General features: G+C 35.5%; 1 protein-coding gene across 1 annotated transcript; it reads right to left on the bottom strand.

Moving 5' to 3' along the window:
• Positions 1-2,855: 2,855 nt before the first annotated feature.
• On the bottom strand, positions 2,856-23,567 carry IL17RD (interleukin 17 receptor D). Its single transcript, XM_035894838.1, has 12 exons — positions 23,516-23,567; positions 20,021-20,146; positions 15,178-15,296; positions 14,612-14,732; positions 13,516-13,560; positions 13,271-13,422; positions 12,376-12,441; positions 11,747-11,801; positions 10,695-10,805; positions 8,873-9,057; positions 5,219-6,158; positions 2,856-2,971 (listed from the first exon to the last, which is right to left on the bottom strand). The coding sequence occupies exons 3-12, from the start codon at positions 15,223-15,225 to the stop codon at positions 2,856-2,858; spliced, it is 1,839 nt and encodes a 612-aa protein (XP_035750731.1). The 5' UTR covers positions 15,226-15,296; positions 20,021-20,146; positions 23,516-23,567.
• Between the last annotated feature and the right edge of the window lie 241 nt (positions 23,568-23,808).

Raw genomic sequence — 23,808 nt, 5'->3', positions numbered from 1 at the left:
TGTTAACATTCTGCTTAGAGTTTACTAATGCTTGAAAATAGTAGTAAGCTAACCTCTACCATGTGCGTTAACGTATTTGTTTTAAAAATATTTCTTTAACAAGGGTTTTTGCTGTTATTCTCATTGGAGGGGAAAATACAGAATTCTTGCAAATTCAGTACTATGTCCTTCCAGCATCTCAATATACACAATATTTTTCTAATTTTTTTAAGCACTGGGGCTTTGTAAAAAAATTACGCTAAGTCAGATTAAGTATTACTTTTCTCAATTTTGTATATTTTAAGTGTGGGCTGTCCTACTCTGAATTTTCAGTTATTATATTCTCTTTCTTCTGAGGACATATAATATGCTGTTTCCACCTTATGCTAAGAAGGAATGAAGGAATTCTTTTCTTCTGTGCCCCCCCGGATTTAACTGGCATCTCCACAGACCTTTTATAATTAAAAAAATAAGATTTGCAGGATTGCACAGCAAATTTTGAAGAAATAAAAACATTACTGACAAGTAATTCTTTGTGCAACTGCCTTCATCCGTTTTCGAAACAGCTTTCTTAAAACACAAAATGAAAACCTAATGCCATTTAAGTAATACCAACTCTGCTACTGAATTTAACAGAACCAGGAAATCTTCCCAATCTTTAGTCTAACATAAAGTAACAGTACGTGAGCTGGGGCTTTCCACGGAGGAAAGCAGCATTACCTTCACCAGCAAATTGCTAAGAAATTGCCTCCTCCTCATGTTTTGCAGCTTTGGCATTTCTATGCACAGCAGCTCTCTTCAGCACACAAGTTTTGTGACCTTTCTGCCCGTGTCTTATCAATCCAAACTCTTTCTCTAGTAAAACAGCAAGAATTGCTCTGAATCGGGATCCTTCATAGCTGGATTTAGCGGAGGAACATTTACTCAAGATTATTTTGCCTAGTTTGAACCAGGTATTACTTCAAAGAACAGGAAAACATGAAGAATTTTGCTTTCGCTACAGCCAAAGCATTAAAAAAAAAAAAAAATCATCAAAAGTGCAGATGACTCACTATGTACGTAAAACTACCTAAATTTACTTAGGTATTGCGAGTTTGAGGTTTTCCAATTAGTGTTCTTCCAAATTCAGGAAATTCTTCCAAATTCAGGAGTAGGGAACACATACACCTAGCTGATCACAGAATTCCGTATTACAACTGGAAAGCATGCTGGAGTTCTGTGATCAATGGTAATATTCAAATTGTTACAGCACTTTCTTACTCCATCTGTGACAACAATTTCAAGAATCTTTTGTTTGGAATTCAAACACTTAAATATAAACTGACGCAAAAAAACCCCAGGAGCTTTAAAGCTATTCAGCCAAAATAATTACTGGTTTAATAGTTCTATCTCATGTTATTAAAATGGATAATACAATGTAACAGCAATGGCTAATTCTCATCTATCAAAATTGAGAGAATATTTGAGGTGTTTGAGTTCTCCCTTGATGTATTCGTAAAGTAACCTCCTGTTAGTGGAATGTGAAGACAGGTTAAATGAGACAGAATCTGACTCCATGAGCAAAATTAGCAGAGGCACACTGGTAAGGTGTCCTTGACTATTTGCTGTTAGCATGCTTATTATAGTTGTGCCTAGAATTGTAGTTACATAGATGGGTTTTACTTATGAAAAGTTGCTCTTTGAAAACAGCAGAGATATTTTGGATGATGGTACACCCACCTGGTCACTGCAAAAGAAAGGACATCCACACTCTGTGTCTTTAGAAAAACATGTCCGGTGGTATTTTTAGCATTCTTTTGTTAATATAACACTAGTAATAGTATACTATCTTAATCACTAAGTAATGATAAGTAGTGTGAAAAATAACTGCAAAATAACTCATAGGCTTCCATTTACTGGTTGGCTCAAAACAACACAAACTATTCATGCCTGTTAACTACTTCTCAACTTCTTTTACCCAAGGGGATTTTGTACCAGCATGTCCTTGAAGGATATTATCAAATCCCCCATAAAGCCTACTCATCTCATGGCTGAACAAATCCAGAATGATGTCTTGAATACAAAATTTGGCCTGCCTTCCCCCATCTCTTTAAAATATTCTTTGTATTAGCCCTTCGAGGAAGAAAACAGGGAATTTGGTTTCCATGGTATCACTCAGCATATGCAGGATCTATATTTTTGTCTATTATAAAAATGATACTTCAGACTCAGTATGGTACTATTCATGAATCATCATAGCCAGATTGCAGGGAAGAGATAGGAGAATCACACAGAAGAGGGAGATACGCCTTTATCTGAAATTAAATATGGAGACACATTAACATTTGGGAAAGAGAGGAGACTGTGAGAAAAGAAGCTCAAACATTTCTAGAAGAAAATTATTTCTTCTGATGGAGAATTTCTTCATCTCACCTTTGGCATTTTATCTTGCTTCTGAAAAAAATCCTGCTCTCATTGACTACAACACTCCTGCCATCAAGTATGTCAGCACTTAAAACTAAAGGCTGGACTACAAATTTTACTAAGACGTTAATGTTCCAAGCTAGTTGCAAGATTATTCCTACCAAAAGAAAGTCAATTTTGATTATGACATCTGTAAACAGTGTAATATCATGATGTTTAAATTAGTAATAGGAATAACTTTGAAATGTATTCTCATCTATTTTTCCATGCTGCATTTTTCAAATTATGAAAGACTTTATATAAAGACCAACAGATTCAAGTTTACTGGCCACAGAAAAATCCCTTAGGAATAACAGATCTTCTTCAGGAAGTATTTGTTCCTTCAAGTAGATTTAGTGCTGAGACAGTGTGGTAGTTAAAGCACAAACAGAGGCTGTTGATAAAGTGGCAATGCATAACAATGTTGTAATGTATTATAAAGGAGCAATTGCCTGCAGTTCGTCAGTATGGATATGGCAATGAAGTTCTGCTTTACATATTCCAGGCACTAAGAATTTTGTAGCAGTGATTACAGGAGGTTCTTCTTCCCCTGTCAAAGGAAAAAGAGTGAGGCTCATTAATTGAAACATTGATTCTGTATTTGGTCAGCATTTTAGAAAAAATGCAACGAAAACTTATGAAAAGCCTCTGCACCATAATGCCAAACATTCATGAGGCTGAACTACCATGTTCAGTAACTCCTTATCTAAAGAATTAATATAAATTTTCTCCCCAGGCAGGGCTTCTTAAAGAAGATCTTATTAATGAATGGACCTAGTAAAGGTTTCGTTGTTGATAATTCCTCAGAATTAAATTGGTTTGAAATTCAGCTGACGATGCTCAATACAACGATCTCTTTGAGAATCTTTTCTTTGCAGATCAGTAGTCTGCACATGAACTGCACTGAAAGATAGAGAGTATTACAAGTTATATGACTTATGATTTTAATTCAAAAGATTAAATCGAACTGTCTTTAAAGAAGAAAGGGAAGATCTACTCCGAGATACTAAATGACAGCTCTAGTCACTTCTGTTCTGACCAAGTCATGGATAAAAAATAGCAGCGTAAGAATTTGGACATGTTGTCACTCTTACAACAAGAACAAAAGCTAAAAAATTTTACCTACTCTTCTCATTATTATGCATATAAATATTAGGGCTATAATATTTTGCAAGTCTGGGACAGTAAAAAGACCTGATGGGTTGCACTCTAATAGGCAGATGATGCTCGGTTCTAGATACCGTCTCCTTTGTACCCTGCACCTAATTAGGACTGTGCTGTGGGTCGGGGGGGGCTTCGGAGTCTGTCAAGGTGGTGCTTTTGGACAGGGACAGTGAATGGGAAAATGGCAGAAGTTACTGTGGTTTCTTAAGATGTTGGAACATCAGTGTTAAGATGCAACTCTACCAGCTAGTGCTATAATGTTTTAACCTCTACACGAGGTTGAAACATGTTAACAAGTAGGTATGTGACTTGAAAATTAATTACTGGAAAGACTGCCTCTTTCTTCCAGTGACTCCTTGGGCAGCTGGGATACCCAGCTGACAGTTCTGCGATTGAATCAGGAGGGGAATACTGGTAAAGCATTCTTACAGAAATGCCATAAATTTTAAACTAGCATCCTACTTTTATCCAACACTTGAATGTTTACAGATACAATCTGTAATTTTGGCCACAAGTGTGAGAAAAGGCTAGGTTAGAAGACGGCAGGAAATTAAAGAATTTATGAAACAATAACAGAGTATTTGTGGCTGATGTAATTAAATCAGTAAATTTGTATTTTTTCCACCTGAAAAGTTCTCAGGTTTTAGTTATTTTGTCCTATAGACTATCTAGCCTATAGATATAGATGCTCTATTTGTAAATCAACATCTATATTCTCTCTCCTCCAAGATAATTCTGGCATCAAACATTAGTTATGAATCATCTGAATAATAAAAAAACAAAATTCATTTAGCCAAGAGAAAAGTCTAACAAATCAGCTCACTGTCAACATTCATTCAAGAAAGCAGAACAGCATACCACCGTCAAAATACAATATTCACCTGTTGTAGATGCTTAAGGAAAATCTGAAATAGCAGTTTTATCCTGTGTTCCAATTGCTGGAACATTCCATGCTGATGTAATTGTGACACCAGTTCAATGTACTGTAACTAGTAACATCAGATCAGCTTTTTATATAGCCTGAGGCAATATTTACACCTTCTAACTGTAGGCGTCTAAGCGGGTACCTGTTTTGGAGAGTGTCTTCCAAGCATTTAAATTCCTCCACTGAAACCCATTTGTTCATTTCCCCCAAGCCCCATATCCAATGAGAAGCCTAATGTCATTCTGAAACTTGAGTTAACCACAGTACAGACTATATCCCTAAAGGTTCTAGTATGTGCTGGAGCAAAACGGGACGTCAGTTTTAGATTTATGGCCATTCTGCAAGAATGCTTCACCGTATCACCCTCTTGATTAAGCCACACAGCTGTCAGCTGAGTATCCCAGCTGCCAAGGAGTCCCCAGAAGAAAGAAGCTGTCTCTCCAATAATAGGTCAATTAAAGAGAAGTGACTTATTAATAGAATTCTAGTGAAATCTTACTTAGTTAAGAATCCTCCCCCCCCAATAAGTTAAGGAAAAGATTAATTTTTCTGAAGTTACCAAAACCTACCTTTTTTACCATCTTTATACAATGTTTACCTTCCTCTGCAGCCATCTATATGGCTCCTCACATATCTTAAGTATTTTGAGATGGTAGAAATATACTCACAATAATTTAATATAATTTCTGAAACACTGCTGTATCTTACCTAAACCTGATGACGAAGAAACACTCCCTGTAATGGAAGACGTTTCAATTTGGTCTGTCAATAGTCCTTCCATTAAAGGTAAAGATAATTCAGATGAAGGAACAGACGAATCATAGATTCCAGAATCTCGAGGCATATCTTTAAGATTTGAAGCTTTAACAATGTGTAACAACGGCTGAAGAACAGAGCTGCCACCACCTTGAATGTCCTGAGTTTCTACATCTTCTCCAAGGTTTAAGTGCTGAATTGTACAGTGAGAGTCTGAATTCCCAGATGAAATAATATTTATATCTGTTTTCAGGTAAAAATCACCATCCATCACCTGCTTATTCACCAAGTCATTTAAAACCAAGCCTGAATCAAATTTTTCCATGACAGGCTCTGAGTAACATAAAGAAGGTGGAGGGAAGGGAATAAATTGTTTCTCAAACCAATCTGGTTCCTGATCAATGAACTGATGCATATTGCAAATGGCAACATAAAGGGACCTCCCAGATTTGCTCCTGAAATAATTCCTTTTACTAATGTTAACAGGGAACACCTCTGAATCCTGTACACTAAGATCTCTGGAGTGTAAATGCGAGTACAGCTGAGGGAGATTGTCCATGAGTTTGTATTTTGTACTTAGATCCAGAATACCAGGGATGTCTCCTTCACAGGAGTAATCGAAGTAGACTGCAATGAACTTGCAGAGGTCATTTGAATTCTGCTTTGCTTGACGAAGCTTCTCTGCAACAGTCAAGACAGCGAACAGAAAGAGTTCTCCTTTTCCTGCATCTTTGGTTACACCTCTGTGTTTCCAGTTCTTTTTTTCAACGAAGTACTTCATTCCCTTGGAACACACAATGATGATAAACTGGGACTCATTTATTTTTTTAATAAGCCACTCTTTCTGACCTTCTTTACAAATTTTTAGGTCTTCCCACAAATCTAGAGCCACCTAGAAAAGAAATGAATATTCTGGTAAAAGAAAAGAATATTCTGGTTGATATTCATTATTAGATTATTAGATATATTTACTAATACAATTTGAATGAGTTATACTCAGTGACTCAGCTTGTATTTATCTGATAATTGAGAATTAATGATGAGTTTAACTATAGATTGTCCCTGATGCAAATACAAGCTGTTTTAAATGAGAAATAGGTAATAATTAACACACCATTGATAGTGGACCAACTGGAGTCAGTGATACTGTCAGCAGTTATTCACCAAAATAAGCAAGGCCTCACATTCATTCTAAACTTTGCTTGCAGACTGAGTATTTCAACGGGCTGAGGAACTGGGTGACTTGCTAATGTAAAAAGTAAAACCTTCCAGACTACTTTTTTTTTTTTTTAAAAACAAGAATGCTAGCTACTATATGAACCCATTTTGCTACTTCTTTATTAGTTAAAAGAAAAACATACCTAATTATACCTGTGTTATGTATAAATTTATGGAACCAACAAGTAACAGTGCAAAGCCAAGTAGTTGAGTGTAAACTGGATAGTTCCTTAAAAAATAAAACCACTATGAATTTGGTACACAGCAATATTTCTCAGGGAATAAAAAGAAAATGTGGCCGGAAATTACTATTTACTTATCTGATCAAATTAGGTATCATCAATCCACAATAAACAATGTATTGTGCCTGCCTCAAGCAATTTAACTGTTGTATATTTGGGTTCTTAATGTGCTAAATGTAATGGAAATCCATATGCATTTGTCATCTTTTGCATATTAATGTAGTCTGATGCCAAGAATATTCATATCTAGATATAAACATAATTAGTGCCTGTAACATCAAGTCCTTTCAGTAAGGATGTAAAACAGCAGCAGCAGCTTATCTCTGATAAGAAAGCTCTGAAAATTTTATCCTAAGAGTTGTTTTATTTTGTACTTTGTCAAATTTTCTGAACATTCTATGTGGTTTGAAATACCCGTGTACACCAAGATGAAGGACACAATGCTTTATCTCATGAAAGAAAGAATGAGCAGTAGAATAACAGAAAAAAATAGATGCAAAAAACTTTCATAATAGATACACATCAAACCCATTCATAAAGTCTTCTCTCAAGCATTTTTCCAGAGAACAAAGTATTTTTGCTCTGCTATCTCACCCACAACAGAGTGGAGAGTTTTGCCATGTCAGAAGACAGAGAGTAGGTGGATGCCTAGAACACTAGGCCTCATGAAAACTGTCACCACATAGTCAGCTAGAAGAAGGAAGTACTCATGTCTGAGGTGGTCAGGCAGTTGGACCAGATGATCACCACAGGTCCCCTCCAGCTGAACTGGTGTGTTCTATGCACGGGGAAGAGGAGTAATTTTACAGCTCCTTGGGGAGATACTCATTGATAAAGTAGGTACAATGCAGGTAGTATTTCCTTTTGTGTCTGTTTTTGTTTCTGTTCTTCAAAACACTGTCTGATCTCCTACCTGTGAGAAAGGATTTTTAGTACGGCCAAGTTATTATTTCGAGTAGCTATTAAATGCCACTGGTTTTGTCCTTTATGAGAAAACATTCCAACTCCATATGAAAAATACTTGTGAATCTGTTTCATTATGCATTGAGCATCACTTTTTATATTAAAATCCACAGCTTTAATAACAACACATATTATTTCTGTATGTAGATGCTATCAATATTTTGTTACATAAAACTTAAATGATGCCTGATACCGTATGTTCCATGGCACATAGTTGTAACGGTAACAGCTCGCCTTAACACTATTCCAAAGACGTATGGTGTAGCAGGGCTGAAGTACATCTCTAACAAGGGGATTCAAATCAGTTACTTATAAAACACCTTACTTAAAACTATTTTAAACATATGGATAAATTGTGAACATCCCTCAACACGTGAGGCATCGCTCGTGTTCCTGGTTTTGGCCACTAGAGGCCAGACTTGCTGTATAGTTGAAAAAACCAGTTCCAGTTCAGACATTTATAATCGCGGTGGCAGGATTAAAATGCAGCAACAACAGGCTAACAATTGTCTTGCGTTTTTATAGTTGAAAAGTGAAAGACCTGCCACATATTGATTATATTTTAGAAAGCAGTCTGAGATTCTAAGCCTAGTCATTCCAAGTAGTAATTTCAATGTCTTTCTCATAGCTTTAAATCAAAAACAAGAAAAAGACGTGCCGATTTTACAACATGTATGGAACAGAACAGAGGTGAAAAAAAATAAAACCCAATAAAAATTAATACATAATGTCAACAATTAATCCTAATTACACAGATTTTTCTCTATGAGTTAGAGTTTTGATAATTAGACTACTTTAAAATTACAATATAAAACATATTTTAGGAATACTGAATATATCAGGTAGACACTAATACCTCTTTGTGGCTGCCAACCATAAAGATGCAAGACCTACTAAACAGAAAAAGCAGTTAATACAAAACAAGCTGAACACAGCTGAATGAAAGTCCTGGAACTAATGCAGTACATATTTTCCACTATTCTGCTTTTTTACGCAGGCTATGATCTGTTCCTTTCCCTGAGTAATGAAAATTTATATAGCCAATATTTAGAAAAATCATGAAAGTTTTCTCTGTGGAAGGGAGAGCCTGAAATACGCCATTTTCAAGCACATATTGTTATGAGTTTGGGGGCTGCCTTCTCAATTAAGGAAACACTGTTTACAGAAGAAATATTGAGTTTACCTCACAGCCACAAAAGTCCTGAAGAAAATAAGCAAAGCACTGGATGACATTAATGTGTTTCTGGCAATCTTTACTGGAATAGCAGATGAACACTTTTGGCCGGGGACGAAGTCTTTCCACATGGAGACCTGCAGCATATGCTGAAGATTCTGAGCTCTCCTCATCTAGATGGGAATATATATTTTCTAAATTGGAAGAGAGAAAGAGAGTTCACACTATAAAGCTTGGGTTTGTTTTGTTTTAAACTTTTGTAGGCTTGTTACTGATGCATACTATAATGACCGTTTTCAAGAGATACTTTTTTCCTTTCCAGCCTGAAAAGTTGCACATACTCTATTTATCCAGCTTATGACTTGCTACAGATGTGGAACACACTTTGGAAGTGAAATGTGCAGTTATTACTGTACAACTCGATAAACTCAAGAAAGGTTTATTTTATAAATAGAATGAGGCAGTTTCACTTCTATCCAGCTTTGCCTCTTTGTTCAAATATTATAAACCTTAAAGATGTATCATCGTCAAGAGTTTCTCTATAACAAAATCTCGTTTTAATGAAAACATGACACAAGCCATTTAAGAATATTAAACTCCAGGAACACAGATCCCTTCAGAACATAATACAGTATCTCTCTGGTATATATATACACACAAATGTTTAGACATTAATTTGACATTAATTTGAATTAAGATATAATTAATTTAAGTCAAAATAGCTATTAATGTTTTTTTCACTGTATAGATGCTTTCATGCTGGCACATAGAAGTCTCATCTTATGCCAGACTAATTCAATCTAGTCCTACAGTTGATTAAGCTAATTTGGAATAAAGCATGGGTATTTCAAAATATAAATATCCACCTAGGGATTTAATTTAGAACAATTCATCAGGAATAACTATTCTGGAACAACTCTCTCTGTAGACAAATCCTTAGTGATTTGTCTGGGTTTTTTGTTGGAACTGTGCTAGCTGTGAGCAAAGGGATAGACACAGAAGACCAGAAGGTAAAAGGATTTAACCCAGATGGCACATAGCACTTGCAGTATACCTCAGTGCCAAAATTCAGATGGATAACACAGATACGTGAGGTTTGGGGAAGTAATCTCTTTTTCCGTATTCACAAAACCACATGATTCCCTAGATTCTACAAAAAATGCCAATTGATTTTTAACATCTCAATGCAACACGTATGTGGCTTGCCAGCTCCTGGACACAGAGGAGAGAGAAGTCAGCAAAGAGGGATGGAATCTAATTTAGAGAAACATCTGCAAGTAAGTCTTAGAGTAAATTTAGGAAGATGGCTTAGGATGAAGTATAAAGGCAACTTCCAGGAAAGTGAGCAAATCTGGAATAATATCCAGACAGTGCCGAGAACTGTATTGGTATTACATGGTTTTACTTTCTTTCTGGTTTAAAAGAAGTATGAATTAGACATTTCTGAATTAAATAAGGGAATGTTTAAAATACACCAATTAACAGATCTGTTTGTATTCTACATGGTCATGCAGTACTTTCACAAATATAAAGAAACCTGAAACCAAAAATATTTCCCAACAGGTCTTTTGTTCTCCCCTTTCTACATTGAAGTCTTGATTTGTGATACAATACTTTCTACAGCAACAAATTACTATCAAACTGATTAAGTATTTGCTACAAGTTTCAACACACAGAAAAGCTGTGGGGAAGAAGAGAGAGAGGGGGGGGTAGAAAGGAGAAGAAAGCTGTTTAGATAAAGATACTTCTGGAATAAACCTACCAGTTAAGACTTTTTTGGTTGCAAAAACACATCTTTAAATGGAACTTTGTATTGAATAAACACTCTTACCTTGCTGTTTCTTGCGGCACATCACTGTGAAAAGCGTTGCAAATGCTGAAATGACAACTAAAGGGACTGTAATGGCAATAGCTCTTATTGGTCCAGCCCACGGAGAATGTACTTTGAAAAATAAAGTAGAATTAGCCATATGCAAATAAGCATAAGCATTATAATTATCTAACCAAATCTTCACACTGGGAATGTAAAACTGCTGCAGTACACTATTATCAGGTAATTCTCAAATATACAGAAGAATCATCATGTTCTGCTCCATATTAAATAGGTTTTATGCTGATTGCCCCCACCACGACAGCACTAGAGTGACTAACAAGTGCTGTATGCCAACTCATACCTCCCCCCATGAGAACTTTACATGAAGTCTAGTTTTGCTAAGATAGGCAATAGTCATTTGGACCTGTCAGATTTTTGTTCCAGAGTGCTGAACTAGCCATTTAGAAAGAACTTGTCCTCCTGCACAGATTACGTTTAGCAACATGCATTAGGATTCAGTCCATTTCACTCGTTGCCGTCATCTGCAGCTATGTTTTGTGTCTGCACCTACATTCTGAAATCCCTATTGAGCTTCTCAGAAACCGGTCTGAAACACAGATGTGCTAAGCATTCACCTGACAGGTTTTCCAGATTGCTTGATTTCATTTCAGGGCTGAACTACACAGGCAGGTAACACATTTAAGGCAGCTCTCACAGTTTCATTACATTATTTCCACACTACTGCATGCATCAGTTGCATGCAATTACGATACAGGCTATGATTCTTCATATCCATATGAAACAAAAGTGAGTTTCCCACAAAGATTTCTAATTATGTATTGATCTAAACTGTACTAAACATAAATGTACAGAGATGCAGATGTGTAGGTACAAGTGTGCATGTCTACTCTTTTTTCATTAGGTCAAAAGATCACAGCACAATTGCCTCAGTACTCTTGATTACGGCAAACACACAGAGGCCAAATCAAGATTAATTTCCAACATAATTAAAAATGAATTTACATTAATAAGGTAAATACTGTATTCTGATTAAAAAACAAAATTCATACCTGGTTTTAGCGCATAGTGCATTGTTTTCCTTGTTGTATTAGTGTCATCAACCAGCTTTAAAAAGTAAAAGTAGAATTTTATTATGTGGAAATTTGATTTTATTTATTTTCTGCAATACGTAAACAACTGTCCCAGCTTTCATGACCAAATGTGAAGAAACTCACTGTTCAAAATTTAAAGAAGACCACAATCTAGTAGTTAGTGGAATCATTTGCCTTTGTTGGTACACAGTCTAATGTTCTAACATTAACTTTCAGAGTTCACATTCTACCATCAGGAGAAATACCCATCTTTTGAGTATAGTAAAAACTGACCAAACTACAGAATTCCAGGTTTTTTTTAAAAAAAAAAATAATTAAAAGAAAAAAAAAAATCAAAGTCCAAGAATTTTGCAGGCCCACAACTTTACTTGAAGGCACAGATGAAACTGCTATGCACTCAGGGAAGCAAAGCTACAGAAAGGTCAAGAACAATCTGTTTAAAAACTTTTACTTGCCCAAGGTAATTCAGTAGGGATGCCTGAAGTCTAATCTTACCAAAAAGTGACTTGAAGAACTTCAATTTCAGTCAATTCCTCCATTAACATACTCATTTAGCTGTTGTACAAATGACTATTTATAAATATTACCTCAATTATATAATCCCCTGGAGACACATTCTGAAGAATACAACTTGTAGTATCTGTGTTTTGCTCCTACATCAAAGAAAGAGAATACTTCGCAAGTCATTAATGTACTTTTAAAACCCAATAAAAAATACATTTGCATTGATTTAGAAATACACAGTTCCGTCCTGTATTAAGACACCTTTAACCAGCAAAACTCAAGTCTCTCCATTCAAATATGCAAGGACTACAATCCTCTGCCTGCAAAACTGAAGTATGATTCATTAGCCAAAAAAAAAGAATCTTAAAAGTTTGATCTAATATATAAACTCTACATTATGCCCTGAAGCTGCCTAGCTTTCAGAGACTTAGGATGAAAGGTTGCCCAGTGAGAACAAACTTGCCATTGAATCCTAACCAAAGTTAAGGAAAATAATACAGCAAATTGCAGCTCCCATAATAAGACTTAGGCACACAGCTGTACAAAATCACAGAGAGCCTAATTCCATGCACATACTAAAATGAGAGCCATCTTGCGATACCATCTCAGATGGGTCATCTATAAATTGGTCAAATCTGGTGCAAAGGTGAAATAAAAAAGTAGGAATAATACGTAAACCAAAAATAATAAAACTGCAGTTAGAAGTACTAATGAGTTGTAGGGTCTTCAAGAGAGAGAACAGTCTCTTCCTGTTTGCTTATACTATCCAGCTCCAAAGAGGCCCTCAAGTTTGGTGATTACTGATAAGTGCTATCATAATACAATTATTATTTACATAAACAGTACCAAATAGTTTAACAATTTTTAAACTGATAGTATTCTATATTATATTAAGTTTTTCAAGTTCCTATAAAACCTTAGAACACCTAATGTTGATAGGTTTTGTCCTTTTAAGAGGTGCAAAACTCAGTGACGTACCTGTTTGCAGGTCTTTTGCTTAAATGGCCCTTCGTGCTTCAGTTTGTAGTGAAGAAAGTAGTATCTGAACCCGAAGTTGTGAGGTGCGTGATCAAAGGACACTTGCATGTTAAAACCCTGCTGGGTAACATTCAGATTCCTTGGCTTCCAGTCTGTCAGAGATATTAATGAATTGGAAAAAAATGACTCTTCAAGTACAGTAACTTTTGCTAAGATACATATAGGAAGTATGACATTTTACTTACAAGGTTTGCAGACAAGGTTTTCTGGCTGTAGCAATAATTCACATGCTATAAATACATACAAAAATTATTAATGATGCAGTACCAAAATGCAATGCTATTTCAATAGAAAAAGAATGAGGGCAAAAGAAGGGAGTTCATTATTTTGATGACAGTATCTCCATTTCTTTCCCAGTCTCTAATATGCCTGGAGCAAATATATTTTGCAAAGTTAGCTTCTTTGTTATGATTTCAAGTCCCTTCTCATCTTTATATGAGAAACACAGGTTCATTCATTTGAAAATAGCAATCCTTAATGAGACAAAAGGGATAGCACCGGGCATAGCACAGCAGGAAAGGAAGCTGAAACTAGCCTTAAATGCATTTACTCAGAGTAAATAAGTACGCTGAGCACTATGTGTTTTTATATATATGTGAGACAAATGTGATTGCAGTTTGCAGTGACAGACTTGAAAATATTTTAAGAAAGTTTTATAGGGTAAAAAAAAAAACAACTAAGTAGGACAAATATCAACAACTCACCCCAAAAGGTACTTGCGGTTTCTCATGATAGTATTTAACTGAGAAGCTTATTCAAGTTTCTTCTAACTCCAATGAGAATTGCTAAGTAATTTTGAGAAATTCAACTTGATTTGTTGCTATCTAATTTTATAGGTACTCATCTATATCTACCCCTAGATACCTGTTTTTGAAACTGTGATCTCAAACCCAAAACCAACCTGATCTTCTTCACAATGTTGAGAAAGGAGAAGGAGCAAACCATCTTTGTAAGTCAAATGTTCCTGAGAACCATGGGAGTAATCCCGCTATAGGCAAACCTGCAATAACCTCAGGCCTACCTGAGACTTTTCTTGTTCTTGTTGCCAAACACATATTCTCATACACCACAGACTTATCTGTGGCATCCAAATTCTTTCCACTTAACACCCAGGACTTCTTTCCAAGACTATGTCAGTAACTATCTTAACCCAGACTCCTCTAACATCACCATCTTCTACATTCCTTTGCTGGGAAAATGAAAAAGCTGGAGGGATTTGGGGATGAGGGTACCCACTGGTGAAGAGATGATATGTAATACTATAGTGTATGCAATACTTACGTCTAGTTCGGAAGAAAAATGGGTGATAATTACTTTCATTTTTAATAGAAGGAAAAGGAACAATCTTTACAAAGTAATCTGTTTCAAACTTCAGATTTACAAAGGGCTGGGACTCCATTCCCTACAAAAAGACAAGATTGCAACATACTTTAAAATCAGCTATTATATCTTTCAAAACAGGCCCACAGTTTTGCAAACACAAGCAGAAATTAATACATTAAGAATCCTTTATCTACCCCTCCATTACACATTGACACGAGGGATCTCAATACAGAGTTGGATATGGACTATTACAGATGTGCACCTGTACTCCAGAGTCACCCAAATTACAGTTTCCAGCTTCAGGAAAGCTTCTAGAGAAGGCAAATAGATCTGTCTCTAGATCAACAACTATCACTAGCTTAAAGAACAATACTTTTAGGAAGCAACCTGCATCCTAGTAAACAGCACATTGTGTATATGCATAAACAGAGATATATTTAGATATATATGCAGCATATAAACACTTTCAAGACTATTCACATAACCAATCAACAATGAAACTTTTCTTGAAATAAAGCACTTACTGTTCGTTTAAAACTGGGGCTGAGCTGCTTTGGATCTTTTAAAACCATCTGCTGGCATTGTCTTCCCTCTGATTTTAACTCCTCAAGTATTACTCGAAATCCTTTCAGGTATTCAATCCCTGCAAACAGCAGGGCATTTAAATAGAAGACTAATACTTCAAAATGCATAATGTGGTATTTTGTGTAATCTGAATATATTTCATTTGTCTTTAAAAATAAAACTTACCATTCATATGAAATATGTTTGTGTTTTAATACCTGTTGTTGTATGTCGGTTCTTCCCACACTTTCTATCTTGCCTATTTAGAATTCAATCTTTGGCAAAGGCTGCAATTACTACATACTCGTGTAATGCTTAGAGCAGAGGGGCCCATATCGCAGCTGGGGCTTCCAGATTATCACTACAATATAAGTTATTATTGCCTTTGTCACCTTCAGGAATACTTTATAGTAACTTCACATTTCCATTATTAGCAATGAAATAGAACATATTGCTAGCAAATTATAGAAATACTCCTTTATAACATCTTCCTCTCATTTCTGAGACTACCACATTAAAGTGATAGCGGCTGTTACAACCTCTTTGGTTCTAGTATAGCATGAGATAACAGAAAACTTGACTTAAATGGAATGGAATTTATTCCAGTGAGTGAATGCTTCCACTTATTTATAACTGATGCCAGAACTTCACCCATTTTTTTCAAGTTACTCTAAAACAACTAACTCTTGGCACAGTGTCTTTACATTTCTTTGCAATTTTGTCATTGTGGAATTACTTCATTACATGACTAAACTGAGTCACAGTGATGCAAATGTCACAGGACAATGCTAGAGTGTCACCCTGTGATAGTTTTGTGACTCGGGTATCAAAGTCGTGCCATAGTTCTTCGAGACTAACTACCACTACTCCATCTAATTGCATATGGCAGAATACATATTTATCGAACACACAGCCACAGCCCTTGTAAGATAAATTCTACAGAACGCAAAATGGATTAATCTGAGTTTACGTTATGCTTGTCAAATAAAAAAAAAAAATCCCAAATGTATGGTTTTCCATGGACCTCCTCTGTTTCACTAGTTTTCATGGGTTTGTGAGGGGGTTTTTTAATGTTGTATAATCTTGTAGAAGATAAAGACCATGAGTTGTCCAATGTGTTCTTAATACTCCATGGAACAAAAGCACTATTTATGCTTACATGAAGACCATGAAAGAGAAAGTGTCCAGGCTCCGTGTTACCCGAGATGTTTCAACGGCAGTTCTGTCCTCACGCTTTCCAAAGGATTAACCTCTGATCATTACAAGAAAGAACACCAAGCTTTGTTTCCCATAGAGATTTGATTCATCCAGTCTGCAGCTGAAGATTACTGAATGCTTTCAACTGCACAGTTTTGTAGAATTAAGTATAATTTTCATATACCCTTTTTAACCCCAGAAATTAATCATTATTTTTAATTAAAAAATTATGAAAGCATGATCTAATACTGGGATGCCACAAAAAAATGTCAATTTTTCTTATCTCAGATGTTTCATTTAATAAATGCAGGTCTAGGCTAAAAAATTTATATCAATTTTAATAAATACACCCTTGCATTAGTGGCCATATCTCATCATTTAGGATGCAATCCTATCACATAAATGGGAACTTCCAGCTCTCACTAAATCATAAAAAAAAACCCCTGATTTAAAAGCTTTTTAAGAGAGTACGACCCATGAAATATCAAGTTTAGACTCTGCTGTATGAGAAAAAGCTAAAACAGAAATTTATTTCTTATGTTCTGAAAAGTATTGAGCTTAACTCTAATTATTTCATTGATACAGAAAAGCACCATTGCGGTTAAAATTCTTTAATGAAGTATTAAAAACATTCAAGAAGTGAACTCCACCTCTTTCATTTGCTAAACACTGGTAACTAAAAAAAAATGAGTTTATATTAAGTTACTCTATTTAGGACCTTAATTAGTGTGAAGAAAAAGAAATTATGAGCAGGTGTTGGTACAGAGAGTGCACCACGGTGCAGCAGTCTCCAAATTTTGTTGATCCTGCACTCCTGCCAACAAAAAAGTTTTGAGCACAAACCCCCAGTATATTTACAAAATATACATATGCACTACTGTGATAATATATTACATACTTTTTAAAATATACATAAAAACAAATTTTAAAAGCATGAGAAATATTAAAACTATTAAAAGCTATTAAAAATAATTTCTATTTTATTAATGATACAAAAAACCTTTTTTGTTCCTGCTTAAAAGTATTAGCAATAATACTTTTGAGTGAGAGCTCTGTAACTGAATATGCTTTGGGTTTGGTTTTGGTTTTTTTTAAATCTTCGTTTAACTCTTTGTGATATGGCAATTCGAAGGTCTGGTTCTAAATTCAGTTTATTTCATTACTTGGTTTCAATCATAGAATCATAGAATCGTCTAGGTTGGACAAGACCTTTAAGATCATAAAGTCCAACCATTAACCTAACCCTGCCATCCCACCACTAAACCTTGTCCCTAAGCACCTCATCTACCCTTCTTTTAAATACCTCCAGGGATGGCTGTCATTGCCATTAAAAAATAACCACACAAAGATACATGGATCCAAATGGAGGAAGTGTAGCACTGGCTGAATTTATTAAATCCTAATACTCATTTTTCACTTCCATCCTCTAATTATGCAAAGGTTTTTATGGAAATTTGGCTAGCATATTCCTATCTTCCCTGACGTCACTTGTTCTTGCAAACTAATCAGAATGTGTTGCATTTTTACATTTTTAAGAAATGGGTTCCAAACCCACTGAAACTCTGAATTCAGATTTTTAAACAGGCTATGAAATTCTGTTTCCTGGGTTTTTTAAGTGTAAAAATAAGAGAGTTTCTATAGGTGAGAACCTGGCATTGTTTTCAGCAACAAAATCACATAGCAGAGGAAACATTTCCAAGCATCCACTGTCAAAAAGCTCTTTCCATAGCACGTGTTTCTTTTGAAAAGCAGTTACTTTCTTACTCATTGTTACAACATCACCTTTACCTTGAAGACACAAATTAAGTTTGGTTTTGGTTGTTTGGGGTTTTTTTAAAATATCTGCTAAGTAGCATAGAACTATGGATGACAGCCACTTGTCATCATAGAAAAGGCCAACAAATTTGGAACACTTGCCTTTTTCTGAAAGCAGAATGCTTAACTCAAAGATTTGAGTTTGACAACTCTTAAGCACTTTGCCACAAGATAACCAGTGAACCCCCAGTGGCACAGATTTTCATGGTCACTCCCCATCTCATTACTAAGTATTGTAAAGATTCTACTGTTTAAATGTCTTGGGTTTATAAAACTAATCACTCTGATGACATCCTGTGCACTTCTGGCTCTAACTTCATTACTGCAATAGTTCCCTATGAATGATGCGATGACTGAATTTCATATGTGGTGCTACCTCTGTAACCTTATGCCAGAATCCTTTTCATTCCAACATTTCTCTGTATTATTTCAGCCACTTTTACTGTGGCAGGAAGAACAACTGTTTCCCCAGCGGTATGTGGCTTTTTGTCTTTCACTATTGAGTAAGAAATCTCAGAAGAGATTTCACAAAAAGAGGCTTCTAAAGATTTACCATTAAGTTTAGTGAAATTCTGTACTTTATTGAGAATCTCATGGCTGCAAACATTGCTGAAGAAATCATAAGAGGTTCGTCTTCATGTTCCGGATGCTTAGTTTTCAATTATCTTGCTAAACCTCATCGCTTCACAGTATTAGCTAGTATCTCAAGGCACACTATACGCTTAAGGCAAGGTTCATCATTAACAATGGCAGGTGTAAACTTGTATTTCAAACAGTCTTGGTAATTTTGACCAACTTCTTTTCAGAACTGATTAGACAGTCACTGTTTTTTACCTTCTAATGTGGCTGACAAAGAGACTGTACTAGGAGTAGGGGAACCGTCAGTTCTACTATTGTCTTGCTGTTCACATGTGCTCACGTTATTAGTATTATCTTCGATTATCTTAAGCCACTTGTCTGTTTCATCATGATGGTTAGTTTAATTAAAACTAGGTAATATAATCAGTAAATCCACTTAACCTGACACACATACAGTGCAATACGTTGCGATATGCTGAAAGCAAATGAAAGAGTGAGGGCACCACGGAACCCCTCCACACTGTAGAACACCCACTCTTCCTTCAGGATACCTCATGAATTGCATGTGAAACATGGACATCTGACATAAAGCCCAAGCAAGGGTGCCAGTGTCAATATATTCAATATTAGTAAAGCTTAGTTTTTCTTTTCAAGATTTTAAAAAAAATATGTAAATAGAAGTTCTAAAATTTTCTTCGCATGCCCCACTTTGGAGACTACTGCTCTAGTGGGCAACAAGGTACATCCAGTGACATTTGTTTGCATATTCTTAGTGACCAGACCTGACAAGGAAACAAATTAAAGTTTGCATAGCTATGATTAAATAATGTTTTCCACCCGTAAGACAATCTGCATCCTAAAGAATCTTTAAGTGTATTGGCAATTAAACTCAATCAACGGCACCGAAATACACTAACGCCTCGGGGCAGAGAACAAAATCAGGGCTGTTACACAGTTCTGAAGAGCAGGAAAAATTCAGCAAATTGGAATAGTAAAAAGCAGCATATGGCTGCAGAGAGCATCCTAGTTTTAAGGATATTTCAAGTAAGCTAGTAAAAATAGCAGCTTTGCAAAGCTGTTAAAAATTTTTTTCTTCTTAAGCAATTTGCTTCAATGATTCCAAGCATAATTTAATTATTTTACTTAATAGCAATCATCAAGAAGTTATTACCAATGACATGATGAATTAGTCCATTTCCCTCTACTACTTACCGATGGCATTTGCTGTCCAAAGTATCGTGACTGCAACTTGTTCATAACATGCATACTGACTGATAGTTATATTCTGCACATCTCCAATCACGTGTTTTCCCACTGAATTCAGGTAAGGTGTGCAGTCTAAAAATATGGAGAAAAAAACACTTTTAAGAAAAACATTCTAGCTGATGTTCTTGTGCAATACCAGAGCAAGTAAATCATAATCAGCCAACAGCACCTAATATTAAAGATCTATTCAAGCAACCAGTTTCCAACATGACCTGCATCTTTCCACATAAGTAAAGAATAAGTTAATTTCCTAACATTTCTTTGAAACTGAGCAAAGCAAAAGTATATGTGCACTATTTATTCTATAAAAATAAGTACTGTATTGTAGATCTAGACGAAGCTTTTGTTTCAGGACACTGAAAAACATGAAACTTTACAAATCATTGAGCACAACCACTTTTACCAGTTGCAAATCCCTAGTTCACAGGACTCCAAAGGAAATTACCAGTTCAAAATACCAGTGTGGCCTGTACCACGGTAAGAGTGAAAATGACATGTGTTGAGACTCCCAACAGAGAACAACTTTTCCTTATTAATTACTCGAAAGAATATGAGGAGTGACATTAATTTTGTGTATATACAGTGCTTAGAGCAAGAGAATGTTGGTCAGTGATCAGGCACGTACGAGAACAATGAACAATGTGAAGCCTCAGAACTGGTGCTCAAGAAGTGCTTTTTAACCGTGGTACTACTTGACCTGACCACAAGGAACCTACTGCCTAAATCTATCTTATCTCTGCCATCCATTCAGAAGCCACGTCCCCGTAGACCATTTTCCTGCAACTGGATCTAGTCAGAACTAGTTTTGTCTTGTTATCCTGACAAAATACAGTGTATTCCCTAAAGTTACAGCTCAGCAAACATGTGATTATAGAAAACCTTAGCTTTAAGAAAATAAAATGTAACAAAAACATTCCTGACTGTTATTGAACTTGACCATGTCTTTATGCATTCAAAACAAAACAAATAACCCCAAAGTGTATTACTTTTAAAGCCTTACAATATTTAGGCTCCTATTTTGTGGCAGGAAGAGAAGTAGTGGCCAGAGAATTCAATAGTTCTGGAGCACAGTATACATGAAGATGTGTATGCACAAACATTCTGCTTTTGAACTAGTGAAGCTAACAAACTCCAGAAAAAGTTGACCAGTAGACTATATATCACTGACTATTAGTTCTAAAAAACTGAGATCATCCATATGCTATGTATTTGCCTATACAGAGTTTGTAGAAATGTAACATGAAAAACCAAGTGTTATGATAAACTAATGCAGAAAATTTGAATTTAATTCAGAGATATGATCTTAAAGGCAAGGAAGTAAAATTACTAAGTGAAAAGCAGTTTTAGAAAATGGCTTTTTACTATGAATAACAACGGTAAGGGGTCTTTTATGTAACTGCCATGCAAAAAAGAATAGAACAGTGTGTACAACATTGCCTTTTACAAAAGCTGGGCAGTTGGTACTTACTCTGCTGTTTGTAGAATTCTGTTGCTACGAGTGAAACTCAATGACAGCATGAACTTCCTCTTAGGAGAATAGAATATCTCTTTCAATGGAAAGTTTGAAGTAACAGTTTTTTGCTAGGTCTGGATCTAATTAATAGCAAGCCCAAGATTTTGGATCCTGGTTACTAAAATTTTATGGTCAAATGACAATTTGCCAAAATGGAATATAGCACAAATGTCTTAAGTTTGACTGTGAGTCACCAATTTACATTTTTAAAGAACAACAGATTTAGGAAGAAAACAGCAGGGGAAAATGGCACTTTTCAGGAAACCACTTTTTTACTTGAATACAAGTGAATTACTAAAACATACAAACATTTGGTTTTCACCTGAATAAATAATCTAACCAACTAATTTAACAACATAAAACACAGTTCGCTAGAATTGCTGTGTGGCAAAATAAAAGCCTTTAAATCACAGCCAGCAAGCGAAATTTTCTTTTGTGCTGGCTTATTCACGATAAATACGTATTTCCCTATCATACAAACTCTTTAGCCTTGATATCAGGGAACTTTTCCTAGTACTGCAGAACTCAAGTAACTCCTTTGTTCAGGAAGCATGCAGTGCCAGCAGAATTTTGAATTAACACTTGTCATTGGTTAAGCACAGTTCCTGGTGCCAGAATTAATGGAAAAAACATGACAGATACTGGGACTTAAACAGACTCCATTGTGTTAACTTAATGTCGGGATCTCTGACTGATATTATTTCCTGTTTTTCTTTATGTAGATAAAAAATTCTAACTCTTTTGTAGCAACCACTTACCTCTTGTACAATCTGACATACTTAAATTTTGCTCATTTTAAAAATTGACATAAAATTAAATTAAAAAACCACCTCAGTGAAGGATTGCATATTCAGAAATTAAGGTAAAAATAGAGGAACAAAAGGATGATCAGAGTGAAACAAAAGCACTATTGTTAGGTTTCCTGATACATGCTCTCGATGGAATTTTACCCACATTCAGCCTCTGAGGTAATTTCTTTGGGTAGGCAAAAAACCCCAACCTGTGACTTGCACTGGCATTAATACAAACATTACTGCTGTAAATTAGGACCTTCTTTTGACTGTACATTGAGCTTATATTGACGATGGCCACTAACTGCCCAAATAAGGATAAATTCCCAATATAGTCAATAGTCACACCTTACTGACAACACAGATGACAAAAACCTTTAAAAAATGAAAACAACAGCCATTTAGCAGACGTTTGAAGAGGTTTGAAATATTATTGCTGCAACCTGCTTCTTACTGTTATTATTGTAGAGATTACTTTCTTCTTAGTCTAGCTGCAAAACAGACCACATCTGCTACAGTACTAAAACCATCTGACTTCACTGAAAACATAGGCAGTAGTTTTCCACTAATCTGGCCCTTTAACACTGTAGCTAATAAAAAGTTCCAACTACTTCAACTAGCTGAAGAGATGCTATTCATCTTCAACATTCATATTCAATATTGGTTCTTGCAAAGACATTTTTAATATTTTCTCTGCATACAAATACAAACTACTCATTTTCTACCTTGAGACACGCTTTACATCATCTTCCCCCAAAATTACACATCAGAGAAAAGATGTATAAAGTTTGAAATAATTGTTTCTTATGACTCTGTGTGTAATGAACATTTCAATGACTACATTCTTTCACAGAATAAAATCATTCTCTATAATTTTCCAGCCAAATACTGGGCAGATAATGTAGGCCAATCTGAAAGTGAAACTACTACAAATTATTAGATTGTTTTATTAACAGTGAAAGACAGGAAGGAGGAGATCCACCAGACTGAGCAGAAACAAACCTAGATTTTAAATTTATGTCAATACTAAAGAGGTCATGCTATTCTCAGAGCCATTTTTACGAGACATGTTGCTATATATTGACACTGTGACGGGGTCCTTGATTTTTGTGAATATAATGCAGATTTTCAACTTACTGTCATATTTAAAGGTGATATTGAGTAGTCCATTGTTCTTGGTGACTGATGACAGCCCCTGTAGAGAAATATCAAGAAAATAATTTTAATAAAGCAAGCTACTATTTTGCAAATAGTTTGTTGGAGGGTGATAGAACTCATTTTTTTCTTTCTGTCTGGGCACACCATCCATCAATCTGAACACAGGCAATGAGAGAACAGATTGCATCCACCTGCATGCACTCACCTGTCATCAACTTTCCAAATGTAATACTCAAAGAAGTGAAAACAAAGAAAAATAAAAGTCTGAATAC

The sequence above is a fragment of the Egretta garzetta genome, unplaced genomic scaffold (assembly GCF_000687185.1).
Source record: "Egretta garzetta isolate BGI_Z169 unplaced genomic scaffold, ASM68718v1 scaffold215, whole genome shotgun sequence".
Lineage (NCBI taxonomy): Eukaryota > Metazoa > Chordata > Aves > Pelecaniformes > Ardeidae > Egretta > Egretta garzetta.
This window is presented reverse-complemented; position numbering and strand designations above follow the sequence as displayed.